At 41.1% G+C, this 23,133-nt stretch overlaps 2 protein-coding genes across 2 annotated transcripts; one reads left to right on the forward strand and one right to left on the reverse strand.

Moving 5' to 3' along the window:
* The first annotated feature begins 217 nt into the window (after positions 1-217).
* pum3 (pumilio RNA-binding family member 3) lies at positions 218-11,040 on the forward strand. Its single transcript, XM_049604663.1, has 18 exons — positions 218-348; positions 1,215-1,293; positions 1,377-1,538; positions 1,839-2,025; positions 3,768-3,843; positions 4,165-4,258; positions 5,605-5,671; positions 5,950-6,124; positions 6,301-6,404; positions 7,226-7,304; positions 7,604-7,702; positions 8,260-8,313; positions 8,642-8,722; positions 8,892-9,034; positions 9,682-9,904; positions 10,044-10,131; positions 10,480-10,570; positions 10,688-11,040. Exons 2-18 carry the CDS (start codon positions 1,227-1,229, stop codon positions 10,815-10,817), a joined length of 1,920 nt encoding a protein of 639 aa, XP_049460620.1. The 5' UTR covers positions 218-348; positions 1,215-1,226; the 3' UTR covers positions 10,818-11,040.
* A 1,320-nt stretch (positions 11,041-12,360) lies between these two features.
* Positions 12,361-22,138, reverse strand: kcnv2a (potassium channel, subfamily V, member 2a). Its single transcript, XM_049604665.1, has 9 exons — positions 22,001-22,138; positions 20,221-20,358; positions 18,724-18,902; positions 18,450-18,621; positions 14,934-15,125; positions 13,887-14,141; positions 13,664-13,780; positions 13,325-13,450; positions 12,361-12,900 (listed from the first exon to the last, which is right to left on the reverse strand). The coding sequence occupies exons 1-9, from the start codon at positions 22,136-22,138 to the stop codon at positions 12,622-12,624; spliced, it is 1,596 nt and encodes a 531-aa protein (XP_049460622.1). The 3' UTR covers positions 12,361-12,621.
* Positions 22,139-23,133: the final 995 nt, after the last annotated feature.

The following is a 23,133-nucleotide window of genomic DNA, read 5'->3' on the forward strand; positions in this document are numbered from 1 at the left end:
GATTTCTGCAACCATGGTAATGACGTCTATCGCTTTAAATGCCACTTATAAACAAACATGGCCGCCTCACTAAATCAAGCGGACGTCGTCAAAGACTACTGAAAAATATTGAGCTACGTTGTTGTTGGTAAACTGTTCGACTGCTAAACCGATTAGAAAAATAGAATTAGATGACATAAAACAGTGAAAGTTTATATTCCACTACTTTTCGGCGATAAAGTGTTGTCGCAAAAACTTACGCTTTACGGCAGCGACAGTTCAATATGATTGGACGTCTTATGCCGTAAATCGTGTTGGTTACAGAACGCATGGGACTGTGCTGGGACAGCGTGTGTGTACAGCAGAAATGTGAGTTACACTAGTAAAAATGTTGTATACCTTCTTACATGTTGTGTTAACAGTACATGTAAACCATAGACGCGCGTGGCGTTATCGATAGTATTATAATATTTGTTGACATTCATTGTTTATGCTATTAGCTAGGTTAACTAGCTTCGGCAGGAGTACCCAAACCCCTTTTAACGTTACCCAAGTGGAAGTATCGACAACACAATCTAAAACGTATCACACGGAAGTAAATGCGCAGTATTAAAATGTAAAAATGAGAGAGTATTATCGGTAAAAGGTATCTAAGCATTGTAGGCATGAAAAACAGTTTTTCCAGAGTGTTAACTTATTTATTCCTGGCTCGTTAACTAACAGTAGTAGACAGTTGGTGACTCTTGAACAGTGCCTCCTACTGTAACAACTTGATGTTATATGCGATTTAAACCTGCAAAAACTCAGAAAATTAACTCCTGAAAGCAGCTCTAAGATAAATGTGGTGGATTGTAACAACACCTCCCTTTGAATAGTAAAAAATAGCCTATAATGTAGATACTTAGGTCAAGAGACAGTAAAAATACAGGTGTAGTTTATATACTAACGTTACTGACATTTACTTGCTGATTTTGCCTGTGTAGAATCTCAACCTACGTATTTATGTCCCACAATGTGTTTGCAAGTCCTTACAGTTTTAAATATCAGGCAGTATAAGTCATTACATTGGAGGTGAGGTGAAAAACGAAGTAAATACTTTATACTTAGGCAGCATTACCGCTCAGCTACTGAGTCTTCAAATATACCTGGAAATATGTGGAGTGTGTTAATCCCTTTAGAGCCCAGATTTATGATCACTTGTACATTTGTCTTCCTCGTCTCCATTTCTCTCTTAGACGCACGTTAGGATGGAGGCTAAATCCGAAAAACCCTTTTCTCCCAAAGGAGGAAAGAAGCTAACACAGAAAGGAAAAGGTAAGCTGCAGTCAACATTAACCAACTATGTACTCCATCACTTTAGACCAGGTTTGTCATTGTCATTTTTCACTCTTGTCCAGATTCCATAGGGACCAAACTTGGTGGAAAACCAGGCGGTAAGCCAGGTGGTAAGAAGCCCTTCAAACCGTACAACAACACAGAGAGGAAAGGCAGGCTGGGGAAAGGGCCACAGAAGAGGAAAATGCCGTTTAAAGGGAAAAATAAAGAAGAGGGTGGTGGAGGTGAGATAAAATCTGCTTGCTGCAAAAGTCTCTTACTTCTCATTGCTTCTGAGCGTTCTGACCAGTTAATGTTTTCACTGTTTCTTTTGTTAGCCCTCATCAAGTGCTACATGTTACACGTCAATAAATATTAGTAACAAGTACAGTCAACATACAATGCAAATGCACCACAAATATAGCTTGAAATACACTTTACATTTAAGCAAAGGGGACATAAACATCATTAACATGTGCTTGTGTTTGGTTGCCTGTCTTGTCAAAGTGTCAAAACAAGTTATTTCTGTGCGTGTGCGTGCTCAGGTCCGGAGGCCAAGATGATGAAGAAAGGTGAGTTTAAACCGAAGACGAAGGAGCTGACGGAGGAGGAGCTGAAGAAGAATAGGCAGCAGAGGAAGAAGGATCTGAAGAAGAGCAGACAGCAGGCGGAGAGGAAGGACATGTTCCAGATCATCTGTCAATGCAAACAAGTGTGGGGAGACCTCAGGAGGTATGCGCACGCGTGCGCGCGCGCGCACGCACACACACACACACACACACACACACACACACACACACACACAGAAAGTGAGAGTTGAACCCCTTAACTGTGACCTTCTATTTGCATGTCGTCAAGTTGAACTGAAACGCTCCCCTACAGATCACATACAGTATGTACAGTACAGCTAGCCCCACATACATGCAAACTCACAAAACAAATAACTAATAATGATAAACAGTGTCACAGAATATCTTGTTCTGAAGATTACGGGCATCTGAAAAATGCCAATGGTCGGTTTATGCTTAAACAGAAGTAGTGTGCAATGCATGTAGTTTGACCAGTTTGGAAATAAGCAATATATTTCTAGGTGTTTTGGCCACAGGGAAAAGTAAAAAAGCTGGCTGTCATAGAGAGGGGCCAGATATGGTATTGTTTGAAATGCGGTAAAAGAGGCACATTTTCTCTCCCGGAAGACTTTCATAATGTTGCACTCATGTGTCTGTGTATGTATGAAAAGTGACAGAGATGGTTGTGTAAATGAAGTAAAAGTGCTTAAGAGAGAAGTTTTCCTTTCTAACCGCCACACAGCTGACCAGTCACAGCATAAAGTGGGCGTGAATGTTGGTCCACTGTTTTCAGAAAGTACAACTGAAATTAATCTGGTGGTGGTGGGAAGGGTTTCAGAGCTATATGACCATCTGACAAGCAGTTCTGACTGAGTGTACTAGCAGCTGTTGAAATTAATGCTGTACACTTCCAAGAGTTTGACAGAAGAGTGTGCGAGTATGTGTATGTGCAGAGCTTGAAAACATACCAGAACAAGCTGCACAAATTTGAGCTCTATGTTTTAATTAAAAGAGTTTTCTTTGAAGGTCATGGTCAGACTAACAGCTCCCAGGCTCAGGCTCTGTCTACATGTTTAGGATGTTTTTGACAACAGATATTTTCCTCAGAGTTTTTCACTTTGTATTTGTGTGGACAATGGAAAACAGAGCGTCTGGGGAACAATGACGTCATGTGCTAGAAATAACAACAACAATGGCGGACTACTGGTTTCTTTAAGTTTTATTAGCACTGCTTGGACAAATGATGACTTTACATCTTAACACTGAATTGCTGCATCACTTCATGGGCAATCAGAGCCGTCTGCTGCGCCCAGTCTTATTTGGTCCATCTCGGCGTCTGTAGCTGAAGTCCGCCAGAAACAACGGTTTTGGGTCAGCAGATGGTGGGACCGTTTTAAGGAGTGGAAGGAAAGCTTTTGCATGTCCAGAGCATTAATCTAATGTTTGAGTGAGCTCCTCCCTTCTTTACTCAAACCTTATATTGATGGGAATCAGTGGTAATGATGGTAACCCAGTAGGCATTTTAAAAAAGGTAGACTGCACACTTTAGTCTGCAGGAGACAGCTAATGGTGGCGAGCAGAGTTTTTGTGTTTTAGTGTGGATTGAGATATTTTGTAAAGCGGAAGGTCGTGTAAACAGAATTCTTTCTCAAAACAGAGCTGGAAAATATCAATTTCTCAAAATCATCTGTATACATGCAGACAGGGCCTCGTTCATTTCATTGAGGCTGCTGTGTTGACTGTGGGTGTGCCGATGTAGTGACAAAAACAGCAGCAGCATCCAGCATCAGTTACACTGACCAATCAAACGTGCAAGCCCGCATTCCTGGTAGATAACTTTGAAACATGAATACTGTGCTGCTGTCTGCTCACTGACAGATAGTGATGGTGTATGTCTGTCAACAGGAAGAACTGCGACAACGACTTGAAGAAGAAACTGATGAAGGAGCTTCACGATCTGATCCGCGGGAAGGTGAAACAGGTCAGTCTCACTGCCTTTTTCATCAGTTTGCCACAGATTTGCGTGAAACAGAACATCAGCTCTGGCAACGTGTGAAGTGTAAACAAGACACACACACACACACTCCCTCCTTCAGGAACTATTGCTCACAAACACAAAATAATCCCTCAAGTGTATTTTGGGGTTAAAAAAAGGACGTCTGGCCGGCTTCTTTGGTGCTAAATGCCCTCAGATCACTGAGGTGAAAGACCTCCAAGAAACAAGCAGATCCATTCTGTATATTGGCTTTATGTTATGAAATCTCATTGACTGTTGTTTCTGACCGTGCTCTCCTGCCTCCAGATGGCGTTTGCTCACGACTCAGTGCGGGTGCTGCAGTGTTTCATCCAGTTTGGCAGCCACGAGCAGAGACAGGAACTGTTTGAGGAGCTCAAAGGTGAGCTGACACGCTTTACTTCTTCATCTGCTGCCTCTTTAACTTCACTGTTACTGTATCTGTCTCTGATTTCCATGTTTAAAACTTGCGAGTGTCAAGAAATATATTCGAATATATTATATTGTAATGGAGTGCCCCACGAATGAGTCCTAATTGACTGATTAATTGGCGCTGCTTACTTATATTATTGTGGCATATTTATTATGAATACAGTCCATCTGATGCTTGTTTTATGTTTTTCGCTGTTTCATCACTACTACTAATGCAGCTGTAGCCAGTATCTCACTATCACTATCTTCATTCATATTTTAAGAAGCTACAAATTATATTCAGCCACAAAATAAGCCTGAAAAGCTGTAAACAGAGCGGCGGTACAGAGAGTTGTTGCATAGAGATGATACACCGTCTCATCTAGTTGCATTGGTGTGAACCGCCAGGTTTTTAGAATGTTGCAGAACATCACTGGCAGGTAGTTGCATGTTTTAAAATCATCTCATTGCGAATCTTTGGTCTGAACTGGGCCTAAGAGACTTTTGCGTTTTGTTCTACAAGATAAAACACGTCAGTGGAAACACCACTCGTGAATTTTGAAGTTATTATGCGTCGTAATGAGACTGCACAGTGTCATCATGTCGAACACAGCTTCACAGACATAGCTAAATCATTCCACTGTGGTGTAGGTCGTTTGTAGCATAACGTCAACCTTTTACTTCTGGCGATTGGCATTTAGCGTGTAAGTATCATAAACGTTTGTTTGCCACAGAGCTTGTTTTCTGTAGTAATCCAAAAGTCACATGGATAAATCCCATAGACTTTTTGACGAGAGAACCAGCGCGACACTAACTTCTGCATCGGCCTAAAGAAAAATGTCATCCCTGGAGCGCTCCATAAATTCCCATGCTTGCTGCTTAGAGTAATCACAGTCCACGGCGCAGTCTCTCCCCCTCTCAGGACACAGGAGATGAGACACAGCTCGCCGCAATATGGGAGTTTAGTTGTAGTGAGTCTCTGTTGTTACGTTGATGCCTTTTGGATTGGACATGAAAGAAAGCTCTCATTAGGTTTAAATGTTTTGTTGAGGATTTTATTATTGAATCAAATTTAGGAAAGTTGAATCCCAAATGAATGCATGATGACATCCCCAGTGATGTCATCTGGCAACTTTTAGAGCCAGTGCTAGCCATTTTAATTTGCAAAGAGTCGCCAACATTGCGTCTGAGACATAAATGTAATGGCTGGATGATGCAGAGCTGACATGTAATCCAACCTCTGGTTATTTATTTGTGACGTACAAGTAGAGCAGCTGATTAAAAACATTAATGTCAGTGCTTTTCTGTCTCCCACAGATGACATCATTGGTTTGTGTAAGTCGCAGTACGGCAAACATGTGGTAAAAAAACTGCTGATGTACGGGTGAGTCAGCTCAGAATGGTTTCTTCTGCTCTCTTTCTGAAAACACCATTTAATTTGGCAACACACAACCTGCATGTTTGACACTGTTGGCACATTTTAATACAAGTAAACTTAGTGTGCTTTACATTCAAATGTATGTGCACAAAGTCTGTTGGATTTTATAAATATGTTTGAGTGGAAAACAAGGAAAGAAATTCAAGTGTTGACGATTTTAATCTGGCTCTCAGATTTTCAGTTTGGTCCAGTGTGTGAGTTCTGTGTCTGTATTTCCTCCACAGGAACAAGGAGGTGGTGGCAGCTGTGATGCAAACATTTAAAGGTCACGTGCGGCCGATGCTTCGCCACGCCGCTGCCTCGTCCATCATCGAGTACGCCTACAACGACAAAGCCGTGCTCGCACAGAGACTCATGCTCACAGAGGAGCTGTATGGGAACACCTTCACCGTCTGCAAGGTACAAACAGTTGCACGCAACAGCATTTGGCTGCCTACAGATATTATTATACACCATGATATTTGAAAGTGTTGATGATGTCATCACAGTGCCTCTGTGTTTGATAAACTGTGGTTATACTGTATGTGTTAAATGTCTGCTGCTGACTGTGATACTTTCTCTGCCTGTGTGTCCAGTCGTCAGTGTGCAACACCATCGAGAAAGTTGCAGAGGGGAACCCGGAGAAGCTGAACAACATCATAGACGAGATGAAGCAGATTCTCACACCCATGGCCCAGAAGTAAGACGAGAAGATAAAATCACGCGCAGACGAGAACTAAAGAAATTAGTTTTCCTCCATATATTATCAGCATCAGTTTAAGAGTAACCACAGTCAGTGGGTCTGTTCTGGTTAGTCGACTCACAGAAAATGAATCCAGATTTTTAGTAATTGATGATTAGCTGAAGTAATTTATGAAGCAAACCGACAAATGTTCTCTGGTTTCCAAGATTTCCTGCTTTTCTCTGTTTTTAAATCACTGTAAATTAAATATATTTTAGACAAAACAAGTAGTGTGAAGGTTTGGATTTTAGGCACTTCTGATGGCCATTTTACACTGTTGGCATTTTGTAGTTATTTATATAAATGGCAAAATAATGGTTAGTTACATATGGGATGGCAAATTACCATTTGCTTTAAGATCCAAACAAATTTGAAGCTTCATTGTCCGAGTTCAGAACAAACTTTTGGTCAGATTTAAGTCAATTAGAGTTTCGTGAGTTGTGTCTTTTCCCCGGGTTTTTTTAGCTGTAAATGTTAGTTTTATTTTCTGGACAAGTTAAAGTAATCTTAAGAAACAAACCTGATGCTTTAGTATTATCGCCATGCAGTAATAATAGTTGGTGGTAATTGTTTTGGTTCAGCAGTTCCTGTGCAAAGGAGGAGAAAAGGAAAAGTATGAATATACATATGCAGCTTCATTTAATTTTTTCCTTTCAGTAATCTAATTTAATGTCATGTGAATCAATATTATGTGTTTTTTTTTTCACTGACTTTGATTGTGTTTTTTTTTTATATGTACAGTTTAAACCTTAACATCAACTTCTGTTGTTGTGTTTCAGAGAACAAGTGATCAAACACTCTCTGGTCCACAAGGTCTTCCTGGACTTCTTCCTGCTAGCACCTGAAAAACAGAGAACAGTAAGCAGCTCTACACATCTCTTATAATGTTATTCGTTTTTGAAAAGCAGCATTTCTTTAGTAATGATTTTCAGAAAGGCAGAGTGTGGTAAAATGAAACAAAATACAAAAACAGTCAAAGAAGTATAGAGAACAAAACATTAGCAGCAATCAGAGGCAACTCTCAAAGACAAAATGACACCATAAATTACATTTTCCTACAAGCACAAATTAAAAGATAATGTGTTTATTTAATGCTGACTGTATTAACCACTAACATGTTTCCTCTGTTTGGTTTGTATCTGTTCTGATGTGAGCAGGAGATGATCGAGTCGATCAGAGAATCAGTTGTCTACATGGCTCACACACACGACGGAGCACGAGTGGCAATGCACTGTCTCTGGCACGGGACAGCCAAGGTGTGTACACAAACATGATGAACAACAGTCTGTTGTTTAAGCATGCAAGAAATATGAAATACACAAGAAATACAAATATTAAGAATAAAGAAATATTTAAAGCCACAAGCAAATATTAAACACTCTACCATCTTGGAGAAACAGTGTTAAATTAAGACACACTAGACACTATAGAGCCAAATAAAATGCACCTTTCGGTAAGTGTAGGTGTGCATATATGAAGTGTAGGTAGTTCCTTGGATAACCCACTGAAAGAGACATGTCATCATGGATATTGAGTTTGGTGTTGATCTCATTCTCCTCCTGTAATGATGGACGGAGCCATGATGTGTTTGGAGGCCAATAACAAGGAAAACAAATGCGCACATTTAGATAAAAAAAAAAAAAAACATCAGTCAGCATCACATAGTGTGTTTTTTAATTTGGTGTGAGGATTTTTCAGTCTAAGTTAAAACAACAAAGATATAGTGGGTGATTTGCCGTGCTAAAATTAAGTTATTTGTCAAAATATATTTGGAGAGTAGTGTCTTTCTTTTGACCTTTTTTCCATGTTTCAGGACAGAAAGGTCATCATCAAAACTATGAAGACGTACATGGTGAAGTTTGCCACGGTGAGTTCTCAGTGCTGCTTTCATTCATACATTCTTTATAGAGGCAAGCTGCTAACACTTTATTAGCTCACTGGATTTTTAGAGAAGATGAGACTCTAAATGAGGATCATTTACCAGGAGGAAAGGTCTGAATTAAAGCTGGAAGTTTACCTTTGTTGGTGTTCAGACCAGCTGAGAACACGTGTAGAAATATCTGAGCTCAGTCATCAGTCCAGACTTGATGAGTTAACCTGATCTCGTGGTTTCAGATCTTCAGGTCTCTTCTAAGTTTCTGTTGTTCATGTGTCGGCTGGTAAACTCCCTCAGACTGACTGTTATTTGTCCACAGGGAGAGTTTGGTCACCTGGTGCTTCTGGCCATATTCGACTGTGTGGACGACACCAAGCTGGTCAAACAGGCCGTGCTCTCAGTAAGTCAGATGTCATGTGCTATGACGCTCCATGAGACTCAGTGATTAGTTAAATAACTGCAGTTTTGTATGATGTGAAAAATAATATAAAGGGGGCGTTGGGGTGACGATTTTCGGTTTTAAGATGTGAGAAAAGTTGTGATTTAAAAATCATGTCTCACCTGTTCAGGAGATCTTGTCATCTCTGGATGAGGTCATCGGTAATAAATATGGTAAGAAGGTGTTGTTGTACCTGCTGAGCCCCAGAGATCCTGCTCACCTGCTGCCGGAGATCATCAAGGTGCTGGAGAAAGGAGACGGAAACGCACACAGGTAACAGCCACACATGTTTATAGACTCGATCTTACACAAAATTCCTGTTGGTGTCGTGACAGCTGTCAGTAAGAAGGGAAAGAGCACAATGTTCACTGCCATGTTGCCCAAAAGGAACATAGCCACAGTTTCCTGACTGTAAAATTAAGCTCCAAAACGTTCAATATTAATGAATACATGCGACATTATGGAAGAAATAATGACATGTAATGTATTAGGGATGATCAGAATGATAAAATCACAAAAGGGGGGTAGACCCAATCAGGAAGAGTTTTCAAACCAAAATGGGGTCAGCAGCATTTTCAAAGATCACCATTTTAGGGGATCCAAAACATCAGAGAAGTGTGGACGCTAGGCGTAAATGTAGATGAAGTTATGCCCTTTGAAATGTCCCCTCAGTTTTTAGCCAATCACATGCAGCTGCTGCTCTTAAGCCAGCAAACTTAACTGCTACAAAATCAGCCTTTTCACAGCAGACATTTTGTCTTGTCATTAAAGGAAAAGCACTTCTGAAAAGCTAATTTACAATGATTAGAAACAAACAGCTTCCTGAATGAAGGAAATCAATCAAATCAATGAGTGCTGTAACTGACAGTGATACCTTTAAATGAAGCACAGTGAGATCAGCTCTGTGTTTCTCTCTTCAGTAAAAAGGACATGGTCATTCGAAGGAGGGAGCTGCTAGAAGTTGTCTCTCCCCTGCTGCTGGAGTATCTCCGTGACAACGCTGCAGCCATGGTGATGGACAAAGCGTCCAGCGTCACAGTTAGTGACATCCTGGCGTCAGCCTGCGGGGACCTGCGGCCTGCCATGACAGCCGTGGCTCAGCTGGCCAATCACGAGTTAGTGCCAGGAGGGACCAATGGACAGGTAGTGTGTGTGTGTTTGTGTTACTGCTAGGATTGCTCACCAGAATGAGCAACCATAGCGGGTTTCCTCACAAACTGATTTACTCCAACAAAAGGGCTTTTCTGCTGTTCTTCACTGTGAGTTTGTGTTTCTGCTGCAGCTTCACATGGCGGAGCATCCAGCAGGACACCTGGTGCTGAAGTGGCTCCTGGAGCAGGACATGACACTGGCAGAGGCCGGCAAGGAAGGTAAACACACTCTGATGAATCTTAATTTAGTTCACTTTATGTCACTTATGTTTGGCAACTGGGAAAGAAAATAGAATCACAAAAATAGATATCTGATGACTTAAAAGATAAAGAACGTCAAAGAACTTTGTGTCTGCCTCACACACAAATGTGATTGTGACAGTGTAAGACTATGTTAAGACCACAAGAGGGCGCCAACTACACCAAAACCTACAAACAGCCCAACTTTCCACCAAACAGCATTGATATCAGTTTTTAGGACAAAAGTGACAGAAACATAACCTCCTTGTGCTGAATATAAGTTAATATATTGATAACTGTTGATGTCTGTCTCGTCTGCCCTCTCAGAGCGGTTTGGCAGGATACTGGTGGACACAGTGGGAGCAGACAATCTGAAGAGCTGGGTCAAAGTCAACAGAGGAGCCATGGTGCTCTGCAGGTCAGTGCACACACACTCACACTCACAGTAACAAGACAATGTGATTACAAGATACTCTGCTGTTCCTGAAACAATCAGTCCACCCAAATCACAGACGTCTTTTTTTTTTGTGTGCAGCCTCCTGAACAGCTGTGACAAGTCTGTGGCCGCAGAGGTGAAGGCAGCGCTGGAGTCCATCAAATCAGAGCTCAGCAGCGTCAGCAACAACAAAGGAGCTGAAATCCTGCTGGAGAATCTGAACAAATAGAGACTTTTTATATCAAACAGACTGGCGATGTTACACACATCACTTCCTTTGCAGCAGTGGGTCTTCTCCCACAAAATGAGACTGCGAGTGCTTGAAGCTGCAAATGGGAACGATTTCAGGAAGTGGATACAACCTGGAACACTGTTGTCATGTCCGTCCCTAATGAAAAATGGACGTGAATTTGTGTGTGTGAATGATGAAATAAAGGTGTTTGCAGAATGAAGCGATGCTACAAAAAATAACTGTTATAATACACAGACATAATAATGTAAACATGTACAGCAACATTTCTTTCAAAATAAAAGCTTAAAAGAAGAACAGTGCTTTTTGAGCTGCTGAAGGCTTTTAAAGTGAACGATCTGTAGGAAGTGTTGAGTTTGACTGACTGAAGCTTAACACCAATTAAAAAAAGCAGATGTATACAGGCTGCGACAACAAACAGCAGCACAGGTTCTAGCTGTGCCACTGATAATTTGTGCCATCCTCTGTTTCACATTTTTCTTCTTAGATTTTCTATCAGCTGAAAAAACATATTTGCAAAATAAAGAATATTGTAAGTAATAAATTGCGTCGTATACTTTTTTTAACCAGATGGTGAGTAATTAAAAGCTTTCAATGTAATAAAGAAACTGGAATGGTTGTTCTTGAACCCAGAAAATATTCCAAGGGACGTCAAGGGCTGCTGATATGAAAATTAAGTTTTAAAAAATCAAATGAAAAGTCCATCAGCAAACAATTTTCAGTATACCCCCACAGATGACGCTGCCATTTAAGCTGAAACTTACTCTTAAAAACAAGATTTTAAAGTCTCAAATGTTGTCTCTGTTTTAGATTATTTCCAAAGATCTGGAATATATATATATATATATATATATATGCATAAAAAAGTGTGCACATAATCTGATAAAATTATTTCACTGGCAGCATTTGACTTACACATTTTTCTTTGGAAGGTCGGCGCTAAAGGGTCCAACGTCATCTTGGCTGAAAATACGTTTTGTGTTACCTGCACAGTACCCATACAATAAATACAAAAACAGTAAGAACCTTAGTTATGAGGACCACCTTGATTAACTGGACATTACCCATTCTAACATAGTAAGACCCTTGGTTATGAGCGTGTGCTGACGACACACACTCAGAGAAAGCCGCACAGCTTTATGACGACAAGATAAAGAGACATAGGTTTATTATTAGACAGAGATGCATGGGGCAGATAAACAGATCTAATATCCATCGTCCAGATGTCAGGTCTTCAATATGATTTATTTCAGTCCTGCTGACATTCCTGAGTCCTGGATTACTTGTGAGCTTTAGAGTCTAATGGACGGAGTGGATGGATGAAGAGTAGAGGACGGTGATGATGGTGGTGCAGACAGCTTTACTGTAACTGTACAGTATGTAGAGCATCAGAACAAACACAAAACATTTTGGCAAATCAATTAACAGTGTTTTTTGTTTTTTAATCTTCACCAAATCCGCCACACCGATTCAGAGGTTGTTTCTCTACCTTTCTTACAATGCATGCTGGGATGGGGTTAACAGGAATAAACAGGTATGGAAGACAAATGATAATTAAAGGTCCCCTCAGGAAAAATACAGTCTTGACCTCGGAGTGAGCCAGAAGTGTCTTGACAGAGGCCCAAACAGGTCATGCCACCATGACTCGTGTAGTCTAATTCTGCCACAGGGTCTCAGTGGTTAAACCGACTGTACAAAATGTCTCTGGTTCATTTCACATCTCTGACAGTCGCTCCTGCTTCCATATAAATCTTACCGTGGACTTGGAAATGCAAAGCCGGGCTCACCGCAGACGGGATGTCCTCGGCTGCACGGCGTCTTCGCAGCACTCTGCGAACCTCTTTGCCGCCCTCTTGGCGAAATGCACCTTCCCGCGGGCCTTGGTGACGGCGGCGTATTCATGGGACTTGAGCTTGGTGTAATAGTCGGAGAACTTGTTGTAGAGGATGGAGATGGGCATGCCGTTGAGGATGACGCCAAAGGAGATGCAGGCGAAGGCAAAGATGCGACCCAGGTTGGTCTCGGGGAACATGTCGCCGTAGCCCACGGTGGAAATACTCACCTGGAGGATGGAGGGGACGTGGGACGAAAGAGAAAAGCAGACAGTACTAAATATAAAGACTCCAAAGCTTAGATGTCGAGGACATGATGATTTCTGTTTTTCCAAATGGAGACCCTACAGCTGATGCTTTACTCGGACATGGATTTATGATTCTGAAGGGACTTTCTTTGGGGACATTGAGGAGTTATTTTCCACAGGACTTTCGAAACTAATGTTCTTACTTACATATATTGGTGCTCTAATTTACAGGTTCCTGAAATGGGTTTTAATGAAAGTTGTATTTTTTTAAACAACAGACTAAAACCATTGTTTGAAGAGGGATTTAATATGTATATATCAGAGAGCAGGTGGAGAACAGATAGAAAGCACATTGATTGACAGTTTGTTTAAATTTGTGTACATGTTTATGTGTGTGTGGACTCACAGCAGCCCACCACCATGCGTGTGGCATGGAGGTGAAGTTGGTGTTGTAAACATCGTGCTCCACAGTATACACCATGGCCGAAAACATGAAGATGCCCATGCCGATGAAGAGCAGCAAACAGCCCACCTGCACACACAATCACATTTTATTTATTATCTATCCATCTATCCATCTATCAGTCTATACAGGCCAGGTCCATTTCCACTCACAGATTCTCTGGCATTTTAAACTTTGGCAACACCCTCTTCATTGCTCTTCCTAAAAATGTCATCAAATTCTCATTAGATTTAGTACATACAACAATTTATCTCAATATTTCTTTTTTTTTTTGACACAGACCTGCTGGTAGCACTGTCTCAGTGTGAAGCCAAAGGCTCTGAGGCCTGTCGAGTGACGAGCCAGCTTCAAGATCCTGAAGATTCGCATCAGCCGCATGATCTTCAGCACCTGGCCCACCTGCAGAAAAGACAAAACACACAAGAAGAAGAACCAACAAATAAGTGTGACACAAATAAACCTAACCAGTTCAGTCCAGTACCCTCTCCCTGCGGCCCCGTTTTACCTTTCCAACACGTGCTACTGTCTCGATGTCCCCAGAGTGCGGGTGCAGGTCTTCGTCCTCGAAGCACTCCAGGGCTATCTGGAGGTAGTGCGGCAGGATGGCGACCAAGTCGACGGTGTTCAGCACACTGCGTCCAAAACTCTTGAGGTCGGGGGTGGACACCAGGCGCAGCAGGTACTCCAGGGTGAAGAAGGTGATGCAGAATGTCTCCACGTACTCGCCATAGAATCTGCCGCTGGGCTGGCCCGACGCCGTCTGGAGGAGAAAATAATAGTAAATAATAAAAAATGTTATTACTCCATATTAGCTTCAATGCTAAGAGGAATTATACACACAAAGCATGACAATGTTTTGACCAGAAATAGTGCCCATTTTCTGGGCACACCTCCAATTGTCGTGGCAACGGCTCCGGCATGTCTCAGTGGTGAATGCGGTGGGAACTAAGATTTAATTGTTTTCTTGTAATGTTTACTAGCCTGTATGTGTTATATATGTTTGATTTATGACACGTGCTCAACAGTTTTTAGCATTTTACAATTTTAACTGGGACACTTGTTTTACCTCTCTCTATATATTTTTACACACTTGCGTTTGATTTATTTGTTATCTCAAAACCATATGAATCTATGAATATAGCATGACACTCTCAGAATGAAAACAGAGGTAGAGCGGGTCGTCCACCAATCAGACGATCAGTAGTTCGAGCCCTGGCTCCCCCAGTCTGCATGTCGAAGCATCCCTGGGCAAGATACTGAACTCCAAATTGCTCCCAATGGCTATTCCATTGGTGTGTGTGTGTGTTAAAAACTGAGTAACAGGTGGCACCACGTACAGTAGCTTCAGCCATCAGTGTGTGAATGAGTGAATGTGACATGTAGTGTAAAAAGCACTGTCAGATGACTAGAAAGTGCAGGTCCACTGACCATTTACCATCTAGTAAGTCAATAAGTATTGTGTTATCACTCTTAGTAATCTGCTCAGAACATGTTTGCTTTCTTATCCTATTCTCTTTCTCACGAACACACACTCAAACTAAAACACACACACCTTGTACTGCATCTCCTCCACAGTGTTGAGTGTCATGGCGACCAGCGAGACCAACACGAACATGGAGGAGGCGACAGCCACCAGCTTGGCGGTGACCGAGGAGAACGGCTTTTCCATCAGGTTCCAGATAATCTTTCGTGTCGACCCGAAGGCCAAGCCGTCAAATAACACCTCGTTCTCCTCCATCTCCAGCTGGACGACATGAGACAGAAATACAGATCAGACACACAACAGAAGGAGAAACATTATTTTTCACGGCAAAAAATACATGGATACATTTTAAAAGGTGGCCAACCTGGCCAATTGTGAAGTTTTCTCTAGGATATGTCACTTAAATCGAGGACATAACACTGTGTCAAAAACACAGGTAAATAAAAGGTGTATAAAACATCAGGACAGACAAATTGTTCACATCACAAACTAAAACAAATCTGAATTAAAGAAGCAAAAAATGAATGTCAAGAAAACACAACAGGGAAGAAACTGGCACAACAACCTACATCAGAGTGGGACCTCTGTGATGGAAACATCTGTCTAAATCTGTGCCAAGAAAAAGCTTATTCTCCGCTCTCCCATCTGTCAAGACGGCAGAGCGCAGCAGTGATTTATAATGTAGGTCAGCCAGACATGGAGACAGCCAGCGGATTACTGACAAAATCTCACAGGTAAAAAAATGTAAACTGCTGAACCACTGACGCCAGGAGGTGATGACCTCTTGACATTTTTGTTTGTTGTATTTTAAGAATATGGAGCCTGGAGGGGGGGGATAGGTAGTGTATACAGGATGTCATTACATAGTCTGTAGGGACTGTTCACTTCCACTGAATATTGCCCAAAGTAAATGGGATGCTGCTTTTATTTCCTTTTTTTTAAATGTCTTTATTCAGTCAGCACTACAAATTAATTTCAATTCACCTCCATTGTATTGAGGTGGAGGCAGAAATCTCAATACCTAAATAAAACCAAAGCTATCTGCACTTATAGATCGCCTGACACTGGAGGTAAGTGGGAAAATTATGTTCGCTCTAAAGAAGAAGGAGGTGTACTGATGTCGGAAAAACATTAGATGCAACAAAAATGAGTTCTCATCTCCTGAAAGAGCAAGAACAGGGCTATCGGACGGCACTATCACTGTCATGTCAGACTAATTTTTAGCATATCAAGACAACTCATGAGCTATGACTTGCAATTCCTAGCAGGTGTTATACTCTTAGTAGACGCAGTTTACTTATTAATTTACGCTGATATTTCTCGCTACAGTAATTAGCTGCTGTCACGCCAGCTCCCACCATGACACAGCAATTATCCTAAGTTTTCTCACAAAGAAAATTTTACAACTATTTGTTACGATAACGTGAGACAAAAAAAGCTTCTTTGGGACACCAGCATTATTGTTAGCTATGCTAAATATGTTAGCTAATGTAGCTAGCTAGCATCAGTGAGCAAGCATATCCAGGCTGTCTTCAGTAGCCTGTTGCCTAGGGGTCAGGACACCAGGTGTTTACTATGATGTTATTCATCCCTACAACAGTAAAAACTTTTTCCCCTAACCTGATATGAAGTGTGCGCTGAACATGGAAGCTTTTTTGATGATCGCCTCCGTCCAGTCCTTTTGTCTTATTAACAAAACAAAAAAACGTAAACTGCTGAACCACTGATGCTAGAAGGTGATGACCTCTCGACATTTTTATTTGCCGTATGTTAAAATATACGGAGCCTGGAGGGGGGAAAGTATTAAGTAGCATATAATGGAGAAAGCATGACCCACCCTTCTCTGCCTTTAATTGGCTTACCCTAATATTCTTATCCTAAACCAGGGGTTGGCAACCTTTACTATCAAGAGAGACATTTTTGACCCAAAGTAATAAAGAAAAGTCTGTGTGGAGCTGCATTTGAGGGTTTTAATGAAGGTAAAACAGCCTATTAAGTCTAAATTAGCCTACACTAATAGTCTAAATGAGCATTCATTCATGCTTTACCACAAGGTGGCTACTCTGCAGAGCACTATTTATGATTATTTGGTACTTTAACTTTGCAGAGCTGGCAGTGACAGTAAACAAATCTGTCCATGCACTACTAAATCCTCTATTTTATTCCAAAACTCTTACTTTTGTGGATTTGGCATCCACAGCTAACCAGCAAGGAAGACTTGAGACTAGCCACAGCTATTGAGGTTCTGCAAAATTTTTATTTGGTTCAGAGGCTTCACATTTTTACAACTGGAGAATGTAAGAATTTCTTTAGGCCTACAACACTGATATATAACCATTATTCATTTCCATATTTTTTTTTTGTTGAGTCCACAGGGAGCCACTGGAGAAGAGCTAAAGAGCTGCATGTGGCTCCAGAGTCGCAGGTTGCCTAACCCTGCCCTTAACCGAACCAATCTCACTTCTTGCACCTAAACCTAACCAATCCAACCAACTGAAGGCAAGCAGGGTATGTCTACATGATGTCTACATCAAGGGTGTGGAGGCAGGTTGCGTTTGACGTTGCTATGCGATGATAACCGGCACCATATCATTGCCTATTTACTAGAAATCCTGAGTTCTGAGCTGATTATTTTTCAGGTGTGTATTAGACCTTAAATAATGTCCGTGGGACAAAGCTCTGGGTAGCTCTGACCTAATATGATCAGACTAATATTTACAAACAAGGAAACTATATGCCAGCTGTGGAACTGGTTGTTTCTCGTCATGACATGTGGTACATGTTGTTGTGTTCACTGCGAATGCCGGAGCACACTTTGGCGCACACACTAGACCGTTTGTAAATTCTGAGCGCTGTTGGACAGTTGTACTGTGACGTTAGGTTATTTAGGACCACACACTCTCGGAGCAGCAGAGCGCATGGTTAATGTGTGATTAACTTAACCATTGGTTCATTTAAGTAGGGCTAGAATGCTACGTTTCTTCAAACAACAGGGCTCTCATTTTAGTGTGGAACGTCACATTGGATTTGTGAAAGCACCTTATGGTTATCTCAGGCCACAGCTCTGAAAAACAGGAGTTCGTGAATGCTTGCGTGTGGTGAAGGCATCACTCTTGCTTTCAAGCACGCCTTCCACACATTTACATTAGACAGTGGATTTAAAGGTGTAAAAAACGCAGCATGTATACAGGCTCTAACACTGCATGATAACCCATCTCTTCAGCCATGCCAACTGCTCACAATGGCCTGCGAACATGCTGATTGCCTGGGTCCACACCTTGGAATCCATCCACTCCACGGAGCTGACTGATTTGTTTGGCATCGTGGTATGAAACATCTTATCACCAATCTGCTGATAAGATGTCACTATCTGATAACATCACATAGTTCACTGCCTCACACAAAGGCTCTGATTATGTTGGTTGCTCCTCTACTGGGCAAACAAACAGTCACCAGAACCCCACTTGTGGTTTTGCTGACAAATGTCGACAGTGGCTCAGAGATCTGGACACAGGATGTCTTCAGTCTTCAGAGTTACTCAGATTCTCCTCTTACAAAATCATAAAACGCACACTGCTGACTCACCTCTGCTATTAGCTGTTTCTGTATTTTCAGCTGCTCGTTGAGCTCATCCTGCCTCTCTTCGAAGGAGATGCGGCAGCAGCGTTGACTGTTTTTGATTCTGACGCCCCAGTAGTTAATCTCCTCCAGGAAGTTGCGGGGACACAGCTCATCTTTAATGTACAACACTCCAGTTCTGATGGAGAGGACAGAGACAGGAGAACAAGGCCCAGAATTATTCCAAGTGGAAGAGGGAAACTCGTCTCTTCTTTCATCTTACCAAGTATTTTATATTAACCTGTAGAAGTTGAAGATGTTGTGGAAGATTTTCGGGTCCCGGTCGAAGAAGAACTCGTTGCTCTGAACAACATAGTCGTCACACAGGTCCAACTTCCTGCTGTGGTCTGTGTATGTGGCCAACTGGCCGATCCTTGTCTTTGGATACCTGGCAGCTAACCTGTAGGGCAAATGGTACACCTAGAAGAGAGGAAAATAGAATAGATGAAAGGTGAAATATGGGTTAAAATATTACATAATGGCAAGAACTTAAATCATTTGGAGAATGAAGCTGAAGGTTGATAAAAAGATTGTGTGTGGAAAAAACACTTTTAATAACTGATCTGTTCAGATAACATCTGTCTCTTCAAATATCTGTCATTAAAGCTGGGGTAGGCAGTTTTATTTTAGAGTCACCGGGGAAAAATACCACACTAAAGCTGAGCGTATTGTAATTGACCCTTTGCTAAGCCCTGCGCCCTTGAGATGGTCCGACAAGCTGTCAGAGTAAGCATGGAGCCCACACTGTAACTAACTACACTCCCTGAAGACATATTATCATATTTTTGGAGAAATGAAAGAGTGATTCCAGAGAGAAGCAGACAGAGGGGTCTACAGTCTGTGTTTGAAGGATATATCCAGGATGTCAAACTGACTCAGCAGCAACAACAAGTTAAAAAGACAAAGATAGTTAGAAGCTAAAGCTGAACTATAGGCTACAGATTACAGTGTAAAAGTGAACCACCACATCACTGCTGATCACCACACAAGACAATGAATATAAAGGGAAACTTTGCTGATACTGAACCAGCTGTGTGGCATCACAGTGTGTGCAGATGAACGGTGTTTGGCTTCGCCCCCGTGCCAATGCTAGGGCCCAGACCTCCTCCACCGGACAGGCAGTGACCTCCGGGGGGTAAGTTGCACAATGCTAATCTGCGCACACTGCGATGACAGCGAGCTGGTTGAATATCAGCAAAGTTTCCCTGCTTCCCTTCACTGGTTCCTGTACAGCAGCGTTGGTCTTTGTTTCACTGTTATAATCATTAAAAAGCAAAAGCAGCATGTGTATACATTCAGTAGGCTATATCTTCAGTAGCTAGCTAGCTAACCCTACACTTTTCAGGGTTTGATTTTGGTTTTGGAACAGGGAAGAAACGTATATCTTTTTCCAACCTCTCCAGGTAACGAGTATCATTAATACATGACGTGCCCCAGGCACAACATTTAGCTCCAAATCCACAAAACCAGCCTGAAAATGAAGGAAATCTGAAACGTGGCTTCATACGTCCCTGGAGGATCTCAATGCTGATTGGCTATCGTGGCACAAATTGTTTAGCTGAAGTTCAGATTTTTTCAGCTCTCGTGAATATGCTTATGATTCAAAATCGCTTAATTTGCTTAAGTTGCTTGACTGAACAGCTCCCCCTGGTGGAGAATCTGCAGCCTGCGATATCAGTCTGGTTTTCAACGTATCTAATCAAGCAGAACATTTGTGGTAGAAGCTGAGTGAAGTTACCGTTCCTCCCACGTTGATGTTGAGAATGAAGTGTTTGGTTGGAGAGAGCAGCACGCGGGAAGGAGACACCGGGAGTCGATCTTCCTCCTCCTCGTTTTCATACTCAGCATAAAGATCATAGATGTCTCTGCCCAGATCCTTCACAAATAACAAAAAACCTTTATGATGATGAATTCAACATTTTAAACTTTTATACAAGATGAATGGGACCATATAAAGAAAGGATCAAACTACGCAGAATACAACTGAAAAACTAAGTGCAAGATAAGAACATGGTAACAGCCACCTAAATTTAATGCTTTTTAAAACCTTAAGATCATTTCTAACAAAATGTAAGTGATTTTTGTAAAAAAACCAAAAAAAACCCCAAACATTTCTCTTATACTAGAATTGCAGGTAAGCATAAAGGTAAGTAGTATATATGTCGTCCCGTGCCGAGGTAGGTTTATGCCAACAGGTAAGTGCATTTCTAAAGTAAAAAAATCAGTATAAGGTTCAGTGGAAGGTTTAAAGATTTGTAACATCAGAAATGTGGACTTTTATGCAGAAGTGACGGACTCATTTTGACCAAAAGAAATTGAAAGATGGATAAATGAAAGTGGATAACCTCCTGATCACATTTTGGGTTAACTTGACCTTATACTTCATTCTACTTAACTTAAACCCATTGTCCTCGTTCATGGACACTTTCTTTTGTCCCATCTAGTGGTAGTGAGAGCACAATACGCTAATCCATGTAAAAACAAGATGTCAGCCATCTCTGTCAAGCCAGTCTGCTGCCGATCCCGACCCAAAAGTGGACAAGGTCCAAAACCTGATCACATTTTATGGTTTTAAGTTGTTTATTTATGATTAATAATGTTTGTAGTTTGATATGGCAACAAATTTGACCAATTTTAGCAACAGTAATAAGCTAAGACACTGTTGATTAATAAGTATTTATTTGAGGGCACTTGGACTTAATTATTATTGACAATGATAAATGAGAAATTAAAAATGCATACCAAACAAAAGTTCGGGTCTCAAGAGGATAACGCGTTTGTGGCAATGAAGACCTCACAAATTTAAATTCAACTTTTAAGGCCAAATATTTATAAAATTCCATTAAAGATATTTTAAGGACATGCAGACACATGCACATATTAGGTAAGCATTATGAGAAATACAACAATTAAAGTATAACAGGGGAAACCAAATAAAAAGAGGATTTAAAATCTGATATTGTACATTCTGTGATCAAAAACGACATATAACCTGCAGGTATTTTTTCTTTTATGGTTTCTCTGTGTCACACTAACGCCATCATTTAATTAACTGATTGGTCTGTTGACATAAAATTAATTTACAGGATTTTTTTATAGTTTTATTTACTGTGTAATTTATTTGTGAAGCAAAAAAAGTAAATCACTCTCTTGTTCCAGCTTCTCAAATGTGATTTTGCTGCTTTTTTTTTTGGTTTTATATCACTTCTAACTGAATATATTTGGGTTCTAAATGTTGGTCTGGCAAAACAAGCAATTTTAGGATGTATGCTTGGGATCTGGAACATTAATCCGCTGTGAAAATATTTGTTTGTTGCAGCCCTGAGCAGTAAAAATTTGACTTTAAAAAATACTTTTGTAATTTATCCATTTATTCAAGTAAACCACATTTGACCTGACAAAGGGACATGCTTTTTACCGTCAGCTTTGAAACCAAAACATGTAAAGTGAAGAGCAGAGGAGGTTTGATAGATACTAAAAAACACCCACATGAAATAAGAATAACTAAAGAGTCTGACCTGCATGGAGTTCCATGGCTTCATTAAGGTGTTGGTAAATTCCAGATAGTCCGGTGGCTCTTTGACGGCTTGAGTCCGGCTGCCGGGCTTGTAGCTGGGGAACAAACTCCTGCTACGGGCTCTGAGGTGGGTCAACATGATCGCTGCTGAATGTGTGAACCCTAAAATCATTTAACCTGCATGGAGAGACATCCTGACAACAAACACACTGTCAAACACACACACACACACACAGCTGGCATCTTGCTCATGTGCACAGAACCTTCATGTCTCTCACACACACAAGGCATACTCACAAATGGGTAAACATGCGTGTAAGGGTGGGAAATGTTTTCACACTAATTCACAGAGAAATCATGTCAACATACACACACACATGCACACACACACACACACATAGTAGTGAGGTAGGAAGTGACTCTCGTCATATAATGCAGCTGACTGAGATGATCCGGGTGCTTAAAGTTTTATCCTCTTTTATCCATCTCTTGATCTCTGTCTCTCCTCCCACTTATTCCTACATCTCATAACTTTACACATCTGGTTATCTGGGGTTGGACGGCAGATCTGAAGTCAATATCAAATAATTCAAAGTGATATTACAGGACTGATTAATTATTCCAATAGCCATTAATTCTGGTTTGTACATATTCCAGTTTTTTTAGTATTAGTAGAGAAAGATTTCCTCACACTTACATCTATGCAGTGTTTCACTTTATTGTTGAGCTTCGGTCTATTAGACCGTCATCAGAGCATATATGAGGCAACAATGGACAGGCTGGAAACCTCCTGGGAGTTGTAGTTTTTTTGTCTGTTGTTGCCTCATGTATGCTCTGATGAAGGTCTAATAGAAGTTGAATCTTTTTTTAATTGTTGTTCAGAATACAGACATGCAGTCAGACTGCTGCAGAGTCCTTCCTTTATATGTAACTGAGACCTACACATCTGACCTCTGCCTTAATCCAAGCGTGTGTTTGACGTATTTTGCCCCACTGATAACTGCAGCAGCCAGATAGGTGGAAATTAATCCTTGCTGCACTTAAACTGGGATAATGAACGGATGGAGCCGGACTCGTTCCAAACAAAACGACTTAACCGCTCCCTCACCGTCTCACCCTACTTCCTTAACTAAC

The sequence above is a fragment of the Epinephelus fuscoguttatus genome, linkage group LG18, assembly GCF_011397635.1.
Source record: "Epinephelus fuscoguttatus linkage group LG18, E.fuscoguttatus.final_Chr_v1".
In the NCBI taxonomy this organism is placed as follows: Eukaryota; Metazoa; Chordata; class Actinopteri; order Perciformes; family Serranidae; genus Epinephelus; species Epinephelus fuscoguttatus.